The sequence below is a fragment of the Tenrec ecaudatus genome, chromosome 6 (assembly GCF_050624435.1).
Source record: "Tenrec ecaudatus isolate mTenEca1 chromosome 6, mTenEca1.hap1, whole genome shotgun sequence".
Lineage (NCBI taxonomy): Eukaryota > Metazoa > Chordata > Mammalia > Afrosoricida > Tenrecidae > Tenrec > Tenrec ecaudatus.
In genome coordinates, this window is record NC_134535.1 from 8,298,012 (window position 1) to 8,312,852 (window position 14,841).

At 54.9% G+C, this 14,841-nt stretch overlaps 1 protein-coding gene across 1 annotated transcript; it reads left to right on the forward strand.

Moving 5' to 3' along the window:
* The first annotated feature begins 966 nt into the window (after positions 1–966).
* On the forward strand, positions 967–14,485 carry KDELR3 (KDEL endoplasmic reticulum protein retention receptor 3). Its single transcript, XM_075553565.1, has 5 exons — positions 967–1,190; positions 9,086–9,186; positions 12,657–12,815; positions 13,419–13,671; positions 14,324–14,485. Exons 1-5 carry the CDS (start codon positions 1,100–1,102, stop codon positions 14,362–14,364), a joined length of 645 nt encoding a protein of 214 aa, XP_075409680.1. The 5' UTR covers positions 967–1,099; the 3' UTR covers positions 14,365–14,485.
* Positions 14,486–14,841: the final 356 nt, after the last annotated feature.

A 14,841-nucleotide genomic window follows, 5' to 3' on the forward strand; every position in this document is an offset into this window, starting at 1 on the left:
TTGTGCAAGGATACAGAATGGAGTCTGACAAGCAAGGCCACCCTCGTGAGCGGGGGAGAAAAGGGTTTTCAGCCCGACTCACCCCAACAGAGTGTGAGTGATTGGAGACTGCAATGTGCTCCTACCAGGTGGTGGTTGGTGGGTTTGAACCCCACTTTGGGGTTGGTAACCCAACGTCTAACCCACTGCGCCTTGAGCCATCTTGGTCAAGGTGCTTACAACTTGCACCTAGGCTGTGTGATTGTGAATCGGGGCGCTCACTGCAAGCTCAGTGGTTTGAAGTCACCAGCCTCTCTGTGGGAGAATGGTGGGGCCTTCTACTCTCCGAAAGGGTTACAATCTCGCACACCCACAGGGGCAGTTCTCCTCTGTTCTGTAGTGTAAGTCTGGTTTTTAGGAGCCCTTACGTGCTGTCTGGTAAGTGTTGGGCTGCTAACCACAAGATCAGAGGATCGAATCCACCAACAGCTCCGAGGGAGAAAGAGGAGGCTCTCTGCTCCTGCAGAGATTCACAGCCTCCGAAGCCGTTGATGGGCCACTCCGAGGCCAGCGGAATGGGCTTCGTGGCGGTGCCTATGGCAGTGGGTGGTGGGTGGGACATGCTAGACTCATCCTGGCAGCGGGACTGCGTGGTCAGGGACTCAGAGGCTTGACACCGGTGGCGGACGGGAGGCCTGCACTCCCAGGCCGACACCGCCCGTCGGTCATAGGCCAGCAGCGGTGCAGGGACGTGGCAGGCACGCCAGGGCCGGTACAGCTGCGCCCAGGGCGCGGGCGGAAGCCCCTCGGCCAGGCCAGGCCAGACGGCCCCGCCCTGGGAACCCGCGGCGCTGGGCTGGGCCGGACTGGAGGCGGGGTCTCTCCTGCCGCTCCCTCCTCCCCACTCCCCAAGAGTGCACCCCAGGGCCGGCCACGTCACCCGGCGGCGAGAGCGCGCCGACGGGCGGAGCGGGCGCGGGCGCGGGCGCGGGCTCGGGGCTCGGAGGCGCCGGGCGGGCCTGCGCGCACCCGGAGGCAGCGGGGACGTGGGCAGCCGCCGGCCGGGCCGGAACTTTGCTGGAAGTTTGCTGCTCGCGGTCGCCGAGCCCCCGGCTGGACCATGAACGTATTCCGAATCCTCGGCGACCTGAGCCACCTCCTGGCCATGATCTTGCTCCTGGGGAAGATCTGGAGGTCGCAGAGCTGCGCGGGTGAGGGGGTCCAACCGGGCGGAGGGCCGCCGGGGGCGGGCGGAGGGGTCCCAGGCCCTGGATGGCCAGCCGTGGCCCCGACGGAGCGCAGCGAGGGCCACCGTGAAAGGCTGGGGCGGTGGGGGACTCCGGACGCTCTCTCAGAGTGGTGACTTTGGCTTGGGGGGGTCTGGCCAACGGGTTTCGCCCTGCTCCGCTGGGCGCCCCAACTCGGTACATGGTGCTCCGATGCTAACTCAAAGGGGGACAGCTGGAGCCCCCCCAGCTGCTCCCGGGGAGAAGATGTGGCAGGGGACCCCTGTGAACATGACAGCCTTGGTCACCCCGTGGGGCCGGTCTCAGTCCTCTAGGGTGGCTGTAAGTCAGAATGCACTTGAAGGCGGTGGGTGTGGGATTGGGCCTCCACTGCAAATCAGTCCCTTCGCTCAGAGACGGACTGGCTTGGCCCCTGCTGTTTTCAACACCTTGTCTGGAATGTGGGGTACACTCGGGGTCTCCCCACTTCTCGGGCTTTTCTTCCCTTCAGCCCTCCACCCCACCTCTTCTCAGACTTCCCTTCCAGGCAGGCCTTTTTCTCTGCCTGCCCATCTGTGTATGGCCGGGCTGGTGTGATGTGGCAGGAGGGCGTGTCGCATGGGCTTGGAGCTGCCTGTGCTGGCTGCCCTGCTGGGGCTTGGAGAAGGCTGGGCGCTGGACAAACAGACCCAGTCTTCAGGTCTCCTGCAGCCTTCTTTGCGCTGAGGGTTCGATCCCCATGCTAGGCACTGAGCGGGAGGAGTGCCCTGGGATGACTTCAGATCCGGCCCCCCTCCTTGGAGGCTGAGGGACCCAGGCAGGAGGAAGGCCCTGTGTTGGGCCCTGGAGGGCAGGGCGGTGTGTTCAGACCCCAGGCAAGCATGTGAGGAGTGGGCCGAAACGCAGGAGTCACAGCGTATGGGACGTGTGGGAGGAGGGTGGTCAGATATGAAGGACTGGTCAGGCTCAGGGCTGGAGGTGTGGTACTGGACCAGAGAGCCATGGACAGTTAGCAGGAGGAGGGTAGAGGGGGCTGGAAGCAGGTCACTTGGAGGCAGGGTGCAGGCTACCAGCTTGGGAGGCTGGTGAGGGAGTCAGGGTGAGGCGGATGTCATTGGGAAGGGAGAAGTTTTACATTTGGAGGTCATTGGGTGGGTTGGGGCGGTCTCTCAGGACAGATCATCATTTATGGCCCCTCTGGTTCCCTCTCAGGGGTGGTGGGCCAGGAACGCTGACAGCGGTGTCCAGGGATACCAGGCGCCGTTCAGGGGCACACCATGCTCTTTCCTGGGGGCATCTGAGCCCGTGAGCTACCAAGACCAGGGGTGGGCGCTATGATCTGACACGAGACCCTTGGGACAGACCTGGACGACACACAAAAACCTGCCTGCTCTGGTGGAGCTGACTTTAGGCTGTTTTCTCTTAGTTTGGAGCCCGTTATCTGGCTGGTTCGTGGTGATCAGTGCTCTGTGGAAGAGAGGGGTCCCTGGGTGCCAAGGAGAGGTCTGGGGAAGGTGGGCGCCGGCCTCCTGTGGCCCTGCCTGACCCAGCCTGGAAGGCAGGAGACTTGGGCCTTGTTTTCTCTCCACCACTGACTTCCTTCCTGACCTTGAGCCTCAACTTCTCCACTTGCTGAAGGGTCTGTGGGTCCTGTATACTTGGGGGAAGCTTGCTGTGGTGGAAATTACCCACCACTTCACGTGGATGGACCCACGTGTGGCAGTATGACCCACGAGTTAAGACAAACGTGCGTGAAGCCCAAGTGGCACCGTGGGTTCAGCGCTGGGTGAAGGATTGGTGGTTGGAACTCCCCGCTGCTCTGCGGGAGAAGGATGGGCTGTCTGTTTCTGTCAAGGCCCCTTAGGGGCGCTTCCACTCTGCCCTATAGCCCTGCTAAGGGTGGGGATGACTCCACGCCTAGTGTATTTGTTTGTGGGGTTTTTGTGCATGAAGCCCAGGGGCCTGGTGATTTGAGGGGCAGAGAAGACTGCAGGGAGCTGAGGGCCAACCAGAAAAGGTTTTGGAAAGGGTGGGTTCAGCTGGCCTTGACCCAGTGTTACCTCCACCTGCCTAGGTGGTCTCCTCCCTTCACTAGACTCACTGCCCCACCCATCCCAGCAAGGCTACGCCCCCAGGCTCCCATTCTAGCCTAGGGCCTCCTTTCACCAATCCTGCCACAGGGGGTGTATGGTGTGTGTGTGTGTGTGTGTGTGTGTGTGTGTGTGTCCAATTACAGAGGCGAAGGGGAGGTCCAGGCTTGCCCAAGGCCACACAGGTAGGAAGGCTGGCGCCTGAGCGCAGGTTAGGAACCCCAGGGCTGTTCACCCTCAGTCACTAGAGCTGGGTCCTCCAGTGAATGCTGCCGCCTGAAGCTCGGCTCAAGAAGACCCGCATCAGGCCTACAAGGGAACTGGGCCTCCAATCATAATTTGGCGCCTAACTCCCCAGCCGCCTCATGCTACCGGATAGAACCCAGAGGGTCACCCTGGCTACAGGGAGAGAGTGCGGGGGAGGGAGACCTCGTGAGCCTACATCAGAGTTTGGGTCTATAGACTAAAGCAGAACTCTATGTTTTATTTTAGTTTTTACTCATTCCCCCCCAAATAGTTTTATTGGCATGTAATTTGCATATTGCACAATTCAATAGTGCAGTCACGTCAAGAAGAGTTGTACAATCACCATCGCGATCCATTTTAGAACATTTTCTTCATTCTTGGACTCCTCATTTCTCTCCCACCTCCCCGGCTATCCCACCCCCACCCCAAAAGGAACCATGAATGCAATTACTATCTCTACAGATTTACATGTTACCTGGATTTTCCGATCTAACAACAGGGGCACAGAGCAGGCGATTCTCCGCGGGCGCCATCTTCCCAGGAGTCTCTTGACTTCTTCAAATGTCCTTTGGTTGCTGGATGGACGGTGGCATTGGGGTGAAGAGGCAGCAAGAGAGAGGATTTGCGGAGACCTGTGAGGGGGTTGGACTGGGTGAGAATGTGGGGGTGCATTTCAGAGACACCAAGGAGAGGGCTGGTGTCAAGCTTAGTGATTGGATGTGAGGGACAAAGGGTGCTGGGACACAGGGTGGCTCTTGGCTTCCGGGCTTGAGCAGCAAAGTTAATGTTGTCACCTTGGAGGAAGAGGAGACGCGAGAAGGCCGAGGTTGGAGGAGATGCTGTATAGAGGGGGCGCCTGACCCAAACCACGGTATTTTCAATGACCTCCTCTGCACGTGAACGCTGGACATTGAGCAAGGAAGACTGTAGAAGCATCCATGCCTTTGAATTGTGGTGCTGGACAAGACTCTTTCCAGTGCCGTGAACTGCTCACAGGGCAAACCCAGCTCTCTTAGTCAGAGGGCTCCTGAGAGGCAAAGATGGAGCGACTTTAATCTTCCACACTTCGGACATGTTGTCAGGAGAGACCAGTCCCTGGAAAAGGACACCATGCTTGGGAAAGCAGAGGGGCAGCGGAAAAGAGGAAGGCCCTGGACAAGATGGAGTGTCAGTGGCTGCCACAGTGGGCTCAGACGCAGGAACAGCTGTGAGGATGACACAGGTCTGGGCAGTGTTTCCTTCTGCTGCGCACAGGGTCGCTGTGGGTCAGAATTACCTTGATGGAACTTAACAACAACGAGTTCAAGGTACTAGGGGACCCCGGGGGGGTCTTGTGGGTTACACGTTGGGCTGCTAAGCCCAAGGTCAGCAGTTTGAAACCACCAACCCCTCTATGGGAGCAAGATGAGGCTCTCCACTCGTGTGAAGATGAATGGCCTTGGAAACCCACACGGTCGCCACGGGTCGGAATTGACTCGCTGGCAGTGAGAAGATGGGACAGCCAAGTGGTACTGAGTGTTGGGGTTAGGTCATTGAACTGATTTTGACTTCCATCAACAGACAGAGCAGAGCAGCCCAGGCGGTGAACTAGGCTGTAATCACTACAGAAGAAGCCTTCATGGTGGAATGGTTAAGTGGCTGCAAACGGAGAGGTCACCAGTTCAAACCCACCAGGAGAAAGGGTAGAGATCAACTCAGCGGCAACAGATGGGGTTTGGGTTGGTCATGTCCGGTCCAGTGGTCCAACGCGTTCAAACCCCGGCTCCTCCGATGTTGACTGGCTGTCCGAGCATGCCTCTACAAGTTCGTGGAAATGTAGAATTAAAAGCTAGACACTGGAATTGTTCTAGACACCGTCTGAAACCCCCTCGGACAGGTCAGGCACTCAGAAGAGGGTGGGGTGTAAACGAGGGTCCTGGTACGTGGGGTTACCAGGAGGCACCTCCACTTTCTCCAGCGCGAGTCAGTCTGCCAAGCCAGTCTGTTTCTGAGGCTTTTGGTGGCCCTGACCTTTCGGAAGCAGGTGGCCAGGCCTTCTGAGGTGCCAAGCTTTTAGCTTGTAGCTGCGCCCATTACTCTTGGCGACACCCAGAGACTTGTTGGAAACCCCACACCCACGGCCATGGAGGCGATCACGGCTCGCAGCAACCCTGTACAGGGTCTCTGAGACCATAAAACGGTCCAGGAGCAGACAACCTCGTCTTCGACCCCTGGGGTAGCTGGTGGGTTTGAACTGCCAACCTTGCCGTTAACAGCCCAGTGTTTCCTGGGCAGAGGCACCAGGATGCAGGAACTCAGTTCCAGAACTCCTTGCTTGTTCCACCTCTCACCCATCCCAACAGCCCGATTCCCCGTGGCCTCTGAGCATTGACCACTTTCTGTGAACCTCGAATGACTTCAGTGATCATTTTTTCTAAAGTTCAAGAAGACCCAAGGGGAGGCTTGTGGAGAACAAGGCGATCTATCGAGGCAGAGAGAGCTGGGGAAGGAGCCCTGGTGGCGTAGTGGTTACGAGTTAGACTGCTAATACAAGGTCAGCAGTTTGAAACCACCAGTCCCTCCTCCGGAGAAAGACGGACTCCCCTAAAGCACTACAGTCTTGGAAACTCACGGGGCCAGCTCTACCCTGTCCTATAGGGTCGCTATGAATGGCTATCAATCAGCTCGATGGCAGTGAGTTTGGCGTTTTGGGTAGGACTAAGTAAAGGATAGAGGCTTCATTGTCTTAAAGTCACTCATTCAGTGGGTGTGGTAGTTACATCATCTGCTGTCAATTTGGGGCTTGAGAGGATTAAGAGCAAAGGGGTGGGGTCTAGTCTGTCAATTGGGTCATAGCCAGTGAGGCCTCTGTGTGGGCATGGCCTCCTGAGAATTCTGGGAACTCTGGTATTTCTCCTCCTTGGAGGTGGGAGACCACCTCTCTCTCTCTCTCTCTCTCTCTCTCTCTCTCTCACCTTACTCCCTGGAAGACACTCTACTGACAAGACACATGGAACTACGCTAGTGCCCTGAGCTGGAGAAGCCACATGGACCTACCCTGATGCAGCCAGACCTCTGGAGTCAGAGAAACCATGTAGAGACCCTACCAGTGCTGAGATGCTTACAACGCCCCTGGATCTAAAGACTTTCTACCCACTGGCCTGTGGTGATCATCCTGCATTCCGTGTCATCACATGTATTTCACAAGTCTGAAGAGGACTTTATAGATTGGTATTGGACATATGGGCTAATATCGAATTTATAGGCTTGGGCTGGACTTGGTTAGGATGCTTTCTTAATGTACACTTACCCGTTATATAAAACTCTCTCTCATACACATATGAGTTTCTATGGATTTGTTTCTCCAGTCCACCCAGACTCACACAGCGGGGAAGTTTATATTTCAGAACATCAACTCCGCATTCAACAGTACAAACCACACTCACTAACCCCTTCCCCATACGTTACCCCCCTCCCTCTGATTTCTCTCCTCCCTCTTGGGGCTGTCTGTCCTCCCTTTCACCCAGGTCAACACTTGTCAACCCTCTGGTCCATTGCTTCATTTTGCCTCCCTTACCCTCTTCTGGGGGGATCCAGCCCCACCACCGACCGGGTCCTTAGGAGCAGCAGTGTGTGATTACAGAAAATAAGAGTCAGAACCGTGAGGCACAAGGGCATGTCCTGATGTCGGAATCAAGAAGCCTAATGTGTTCTTCAAGGGGTTCATATCATCATGAGGCTGGCCAGCCTCCAGCAGGCACGCATTTAATAGAGTGGGCAGGTAATAGAGTGAGTTGGGGTTTCACCTTGTCTGTCCCTGAGCTCTCCCCAGGGGAACAATCTGTGGTCGGTATCAGAAGGAGATGTCAGAAGGGAGTCAGCAGCGCTTTGGGTGGGACGGACAAAGGAATCTGCTTGCGTTTAGACAGGTAGCCTCTGGGTGCCTAGGGAGCAGCCGGGCACAAGGAGGAGACATCTTTGATGGGCGCTCCTTTATGGAGGGCTGTGGTGGGGGTGTTTTTCAGTCTGGAGAATGTGTAGTTGATGTCACCTCTCTCTCGGAACTGTGGAGATCTTTCTCCAACCAGAGCCAGTCTGCCAAGCCCTGTGGCAGAGATTAGGCCGCGTACCCTCTCGTCCAGGTCCTAAGTTTTCCACACGCTTCCTCTTGGGAACCTCCAAAGTCTGTTCCTTTTGGTGTGCAAGCCTTTGTCTTGGTTCTGCTCTCTCTCGTGGTGTCTCGTGCAATATCTGCCCTTTTCTGATTGAGTGACTCCGCCCAGCATCACGACGTGCTTCGCGGTTTCATCGCTGTCGTCCTTCAGCGAGGCACAGACTCCCTTGTGTGCGTGCCCTGAGGTTCTGTCTCCGTCCTTCCACTGACGGCCATCGGGTTGTCCCCAGCCTCGTGTTCTCGTGATCAGTGCCACGTCTCTGTGCGATGGCTCTTACTTCCTGAGGGCCTACCTCCAGCATTGGTATTGCCGGGTCCCGTGGAATATCTACTCCCATACTGATTTCCACAGGGGCCACCGACTGTGTGGGAGGGCTCTACTCCCTCCCTCCGCACCCTCTCCGGTGTTTGATTTGGTTGGACTGTCGTGGTCGGTGGCAGGTGGTATCTCACGGCTGCTCCAGGTTTTTGGGGCGATGAAACTGTTCTAAGGTGGACCCTGGTGGGGCTGCACACCTCTGAATCTAGAACCCCGTTGAGCATACTCTTGAAGCGGGTGGCTTGAAGGGTCTCTCAATGACACCGTAAAGGAAGGTGACTAAGAAGGGAGGGAAACAGAGGCCAAATCAGGCCAAGAAGGAGTATGGAGTTTTTGCCAACTCCCTCTTCCCACATGTGTCAGGTGTGTCTGTGGATGTCAGGTGCATACATGTGTCCTATGTGTCCATACACACCAGCTAAGACCGGAAAGGCACACACTGAGGTTCTGGGTTCTGGGATGACAGCGACTTTCTCTTCATTTTTATGCACGGTCTGATTTTTTCACTTCACAAAGCCGAACACGGCACCACTTTCATAACTAGAAAACAGCTTTGCAATCTTTAAATTTTGGAAAATAAAGTAGCATGCTCTCCTGGCCCGCGCCTTGTTCCGCCTGCTCCCTTGCCTTCATGAATCAACTCCTCGGAGAGTCAGAGGCGTGTTCTCCAAAGGCGGGGCTCAGTGGAACCCAGGGGTGAAGGCAGAGAAGTCTCAACATCACCCCCAGCCCGACTCACACCGCCCCCGGCAGCCTCCCAGAGCAAGGAGTGAGGCGGGCGCAGGCAGGGGGACGGGGAACTCTCTGTTCACGTCTTTATTTGGAGCCTGGGAGACAGATTACAGCTTAATGAGAGGAACAAGGACTCAAGTGATCCAGTGGGAAGGGGTGAGCTTCCTGTCCCCCTGAAGGGTGACAGCCTCCCTCCCAGCACTGGGTGTCTTCATTAAGTGGGCGTGGATGCTCCCAGGCCTTTCCAGCTCCAGACTCTCGAGTGTCTGGAATGGGGATGGGCTGGGGGTGGGGGGGAGGGGCGTGGGGCTTCAGGGTCTCCTGTGCTCTCTGCCGGCAGGCATCTCTGGGAAGAGTCAGATCCTTTTTGCACTCGTCTTCACCACCAGGTACCTGGACCTCTTCACCAACTTCATCTCCACCTACAACACGCTGATGAAGGTGAGCAGGGGCAGGGCTTGCCAGGACGGTGCAATTGGGGGGCAGCTGGGCCTTGAATTGGGTTCGAGGGGTTGGTCAGGTGATCGGGACGTGGGCTGGCAGCACGTGACCTCGTTGGGCTCTCATCTCCGTATCAGCTAGATGAAGACTGAAGGTTCGAACCCAGGGTCTCCTTAGGAAAGGCAGAGGAAGTCACGGATGTAAATGCATCTCCGTCGTCACAGGTGCGACACTCAGTAAGAGTCAGCTATCGGAGGCCTTTCTGCATCCCCGACCCGCAGCCACGTGAGCCTGCAGAAGGCTGGCATCACACCTACGAACAAGGGTTGGATCGGGCTGGGGCGCTTTCTGGTTATTAAGTGACTTCTTGACATAAAATTCCCTTAGACATTACAAAAGAAAAGGTAGCGATTACGATGAATCAAAATGAGGGCCCCAAGTACGGTATCCTTAACTTTCAGAGAGCTCCTTCATCCGTCTATCCTTCCATCCACGCACCCACCCAAACAGAAGGTGCTTATGGTGTGTCCTGTGTGCCAGGCATCCTTCTGAAGACCACACAGGCTCTGTTGTCATGGACCTGACATTCTAACGGGGACAGAGGATCAAGCGAAGGAACAGGAATAGCTGTGGTCAGGGGCTATTGTGTGCTCTGAAGCTCATTCCTCCTCAAAGCACCTGGTAGGTCAGACGCTCGGTGTAGGCCATCGAGCTCCTAGCTGTAATCCTGATGGACGTCCATCACCAGGGCTTTCCTCCTGTGGAGCTGCCGGGAGGAGGGTTCGAACTGCCGTCCTTTCCAACTGCCATCCTTTCCGTTAGCAGCAGAATGCTTAACTGTTGTGCCACCCCCCGACCCTTTTAGTTAGGGGTAAGGCTGTGTGCGTAATGAACGTTGACTTCCGTGAAAGCCAGAACAAAACCAAGCTTGAAGCAAAGAGAGCTACTTTAGGGAGCGTGATCGGAAAGGGCCTCTCCCGAAGGGGTGACATTTAAGCCAAGATCGGAGTGACAGCAAGGGCTAGGCGGGGGAAGGTCACAGGAAGGGCAGTCCAGGCAGAAGGGATAGCTGGGGCCCGGGCTTCAGACAGGACAAGCTCAGCAGACTCAGGACAGACAGAAGGCCAGAGGGGAGCTCAGCCTGGCCGTGAGGGCAGATGGTGCAGGGCTGCTGAAGTCGGCCAGTCGCTGGACTGGTGGTGGAAGCCCTGGTTTTGGGGCACGGTGCTGCCTCACAAGAACAGCTGGACAGCTCTTAGTTCCAGTCGATGCCCGTGCCCTTGGCCTGTTAGGAGTTGTTGGGATGGAGGCATCTTCGGAGTTTTTAAGCAGCCCCCTCTGACTCTTGAGGGTGACGTGGCTCGGTGGAGGGAACTAGGGTTTCAGAGTCCATACAATGGGCTCTGCCTTGGCTTGGATTCTGGTTATAGACGGAGAATAATATTTTAACAAGATGGGGGTCTTTTATTTCCCCTGTCGTAACATGAAACCTGGAGGTGGGCGGCGTAGGGTGAGACGGAAGCACCACTGAGACCCTAGACTCCGACGTCCTCTCTGCTAGCGTTAGAGGATGACCAGGTCCAAGGCTAGGGAGATGTGACCCTGGCTTGGTTTAGCATCACCTTGCAATGCTTAGTGAGTTATATATTCTCTTTATTTTTCTTTTAAATAAAAGATCATTTTATTGGGGGTTCTTACAACCCTTGTCACAATCCATACATCGAGTGCATCAGGCATGTTTGGACATACGTGGCCTTCATTCTTTTCTAGGCATTTACTTTCTATGGAACCCTTGGTATCAGCTTTTTTTTTCATCCCCTCCCCCCAATGTTTTTAAGGTCATTTTACTGGGGGCTTTTACAGCTCTTATAACAACCCATGCATCAGAGGCATCAGCACATGTGTACATACGTTGCCATCATTACTCTCTAAACATGTACGTTCTATTTGAGTGCCGTTTGTGAGGATGAAGGAACTGCCAGAGGTCCGCTGGAGAGGAGCCGGGGTGTACAGTCACCCCCAAGATCCACACTTTGAAACTGCCCACTGCTCTGCGGGAGAAAGATGGGCTTTCTACTCCTGTAAGCTGTCACAGTCTCAGAAGCCCCCCGGGAAGTGAGAAGGTTCTGCCTGTTGCAGGATGGTGTGAGGATTGGTGAGATCGCTTCTGCCAAGTGCCGATAATAAACCATCACGTTCTCCTTCTCCATGTCTCAGCCGCTGCGGTGGGGTTTCAGGCATCTTGGTCCGAGGATGCGCAGAATGGAAGTTGCTGTTACTTGCGGGCATTAGACACGCTGGATGGGACCTCAGTTTGAGCTCTCCACACTGCTGTCTCCTTCAGCCCAACACCCACATGTCAACTGCCCCCTCCCTAACTGTTCAGGGATCTGGCAGAACCAGCCCTCGACCTGGCGGATGGAGGTGTGGGGACGTAAACACATCGGGTCACCAGGAACGCCCTTCTGCACGCCAGCGGTTCACTCCCAGAAGCCCCGAGCTCGGAGCTGCAGACCCCTAGGTGGCCAGGACATGGGTTATCAGAGACAATCTCTCGTCCACAGACATGGATGGAATAGCGGCTCACGGGCCCCAGCACGGGTTCTCCCCAAACGCCTCATTCTAATGAGAGGACTTCTTTGGGGGTTGGGAGTTGGGGGCTAACCGCAGGGTCAGCAGTTGGAAACCACCAGCCACTCCTCAGGAGGAAGATGGGGCTTTCTACTCCCGTAAAGGATTTATAGCCTCGGAAAACCACAGGACCTTTCCACTCTGCCCTCTAGGCTCCCTGTGAGGGAGGGAGGGTGTTTCGGGGTGAGGATCTCTGGTCTTGAAGGTTAGAGGCCAGATCTGAAGGACTGGACTCTATATGTTGGGAGGGAAATTGCCATTAATTGGAAAAATAGAACTTTCCAAAGGACCATTGGCCAACGAATGCCAGCAGTGTTACTGTTCTTGTTTGTTTTTTAAGCAGTGTTACTCTTGTGGAAGGAGTTCTGGTGGCATAGTGGTTATGACTTGGGCTGCGATCCTAATGGTCAGCAGTTCAAATCTCTTGGGATAAATATGGGGCTTTCTACTCCTATAAACAGTTGGTCTTGGAAACTCACAGGGGGCAGTTCTACCCTGTCCTATAGGGTCGCCATGAGTGGGCATTGGCTCGATGGCAGTGAGTTTGGTTTTACTCTTGTAGAAGAGTACTCCCACATCACTGGCCCAGGTAACCAGGGCAAGAGCCCTGGAGCATCACTGCTAAATGAATCCGAGACTGAGTGTGCTTTTCTTTCTTTGGTCTAATGCGCTATAGCTAAGACACTCTTGTCTTCCTGGAAGCTTCCTCAGTCCCACTCGGAGGCGGTACTTACCGTGATCAAGGGTCATGAACTTTCGCTCTCTGAAGCCCAGTTCATAGGCTGGGGAGGCTTCCTGACTCCGTATGTCTCCCCCCCCCCCCCCCCCCCCCCGTCTAGGTGGTTTTTCTGCTCTGTGCCTATGTCACGGTGTACATGATCTATGGGAAATTCCGGAAAACGTTTGACATCGGGAACGACACATTCCGCCTGGAGTTTCTCCTGGTCCCGGTTATTGGCCTCTCCTTTCTGGAGAACTACAGTTTCACTCCCCTGGAGGTAAGGGAAGCAAGGGACCCAGGGGGTCTGATCCCCACCAGTAGGCTTGCTCCCTGACATCTTTCCCCTTTGGGTCCCTTAGCAAGGCCAGCCTGCCCCTTTCCTGCTTTCCCAACCATGGTCCCATGAACTGCCCGTCATACACTCGTATTGTTCCAGGGGAAGTTTCCAAGAAATTGCCAACCAGCTCTTCCCAGGGCTCCACTTCAAGTGGCCTCTCAGCAGCCCCTTGGCTGTGGAGACCCGCCGTCCCACAGAGGAGGAGCTGAGGCTGAGCACTTTAACAGTCCAGAGTTTTGAATTCTGTGTCTGGGCTATGGCCCAGGCACGTGTTATAACAAGCATTTGTGTGTGTGTGTGTGTGTGTGTGGTGGGGGGTGTTCTGATGCTGGCGTTCATGACCTCCATTTGGAAGTTCATGCAATACTCTGATGTTAACTAGGGAAGTAAACTCTATAGAAATGTCCCTGCAGTAAGCATGATTTATTTTGCTTCAAGTTAAAACATGACTTCTGCGCATGCTCAACTTTGTTCCCCAACGAGCACATGGCTTTCTTGATACAACTGTGCAGTCGGCCTGTCTGACCGTCCTTCTTTGCTCAGATCCTCTGGACCTTCTCCATCTACCTGGAATCGGTGGCGATCCTGCCCCAGCTCTTCATGATCAGCAAGACTGGAGAGGCCGAGACCATTACCACTCACTATCTGTTCTTCCTGGGTCTGTACCGGGCACTCTACCTGGTGAACTGGATCTGGCGGTACCAGACGGAGAATTTCTATGACCAAATCGCTGTGGTGTCCGGAGTGGTACAAACCATCTTCTACTGTGACTTCTTCTACTTGTACGTGACCAAAGGTGGGTGCTAGGAGGTATTGCTGGCACATGCTCAAGGACTTGCTCATCTTGTCAATAAATATGTGAAGCAAAGTGAACAAGGCCACTTGGTGCGCCATCCCAACAGGTAAGGGGAAGATTTTCAGGTGACAGTCAACGCCATGAAGAATGGTGGCTGGGCAGCATTGTAAAAGGGGAGTACAGGAAGTTACGAGATGGCAATGACCCCATTCTTGAAGGCTTAGGCAAACGAGACACACATCCCAGAGAGCATCTTATACAGGTATTCCAGAGCAGGAACCAGTTTGGTGTGACATCATGACAAGGACACTGTGGTCGTTCCCTAAGCCTACAAGGGTCAGTGATTGCAGGGCAGCCCCTCAGGTAAGACACGTCTGCCAGCTACTCCTGTAGGGCAAGTTTTCCAGCCAAGTCACAGCAATTGTGCCCGAGAGCTCATCAGTGGGGAGGTGGGAACTGTCGGGAGTTGGGTGGAGGTCTACCTGAAGGCAGCTGGGCGTCAGGAACTGTGAGGGGGCCTAGGGTTCCCCCTTGATTTTCAACACCCTCGACACCCACTATAAGCTGGCCATCAGGAATATACTGACTGTCCATCAGCGTAGAGTGCGATTCGAGCTGTCTGAATTCTAACTGCATTTTTGTTTCCTTCCAGTTCTTAAAGGAAAGAAGTTAAGTCTCCCAATGCCAATTTGAGAACCCTCAAAGATGTTCCACCCTCAACAAGGACACGGAAGAAGCCATTTGCAAACATTCCCATGGCAACTTAGCACAACTGGGCCCCAAATGTTAAAATTAAAACCAGAAAAATTTTAAATGTGGAATTTCAGCCAAGTACTTGCTCTTAAGAGGCGCTTATCAATATATCTCCTCAGTAAGCCTCCTAGAGAAGCAACAAGGGGTTACCAAAATGCTGCTTTGAAATCACTGCAGCAGCAGCCAGGCCTAAGGTGCTTACTGCAGCCGTGGCTCTGGAAGGCCCTTGTGGTGGAGTCTCGGCTCCAGTCAGTCACACTGCTCTGGCTCTAAGCCACATGCCAGCACCCCCCAAACTGCAGGCGGTGGCCCAAAGGGCAGAGCTTCTCTTCTGCAGCTTTACTTCCTAGGTCACCCGAGCGCACTTAAAGGAGTACCGAGACACTTGTGGGGAGACGGACAGGTGCAAAGTGGCTG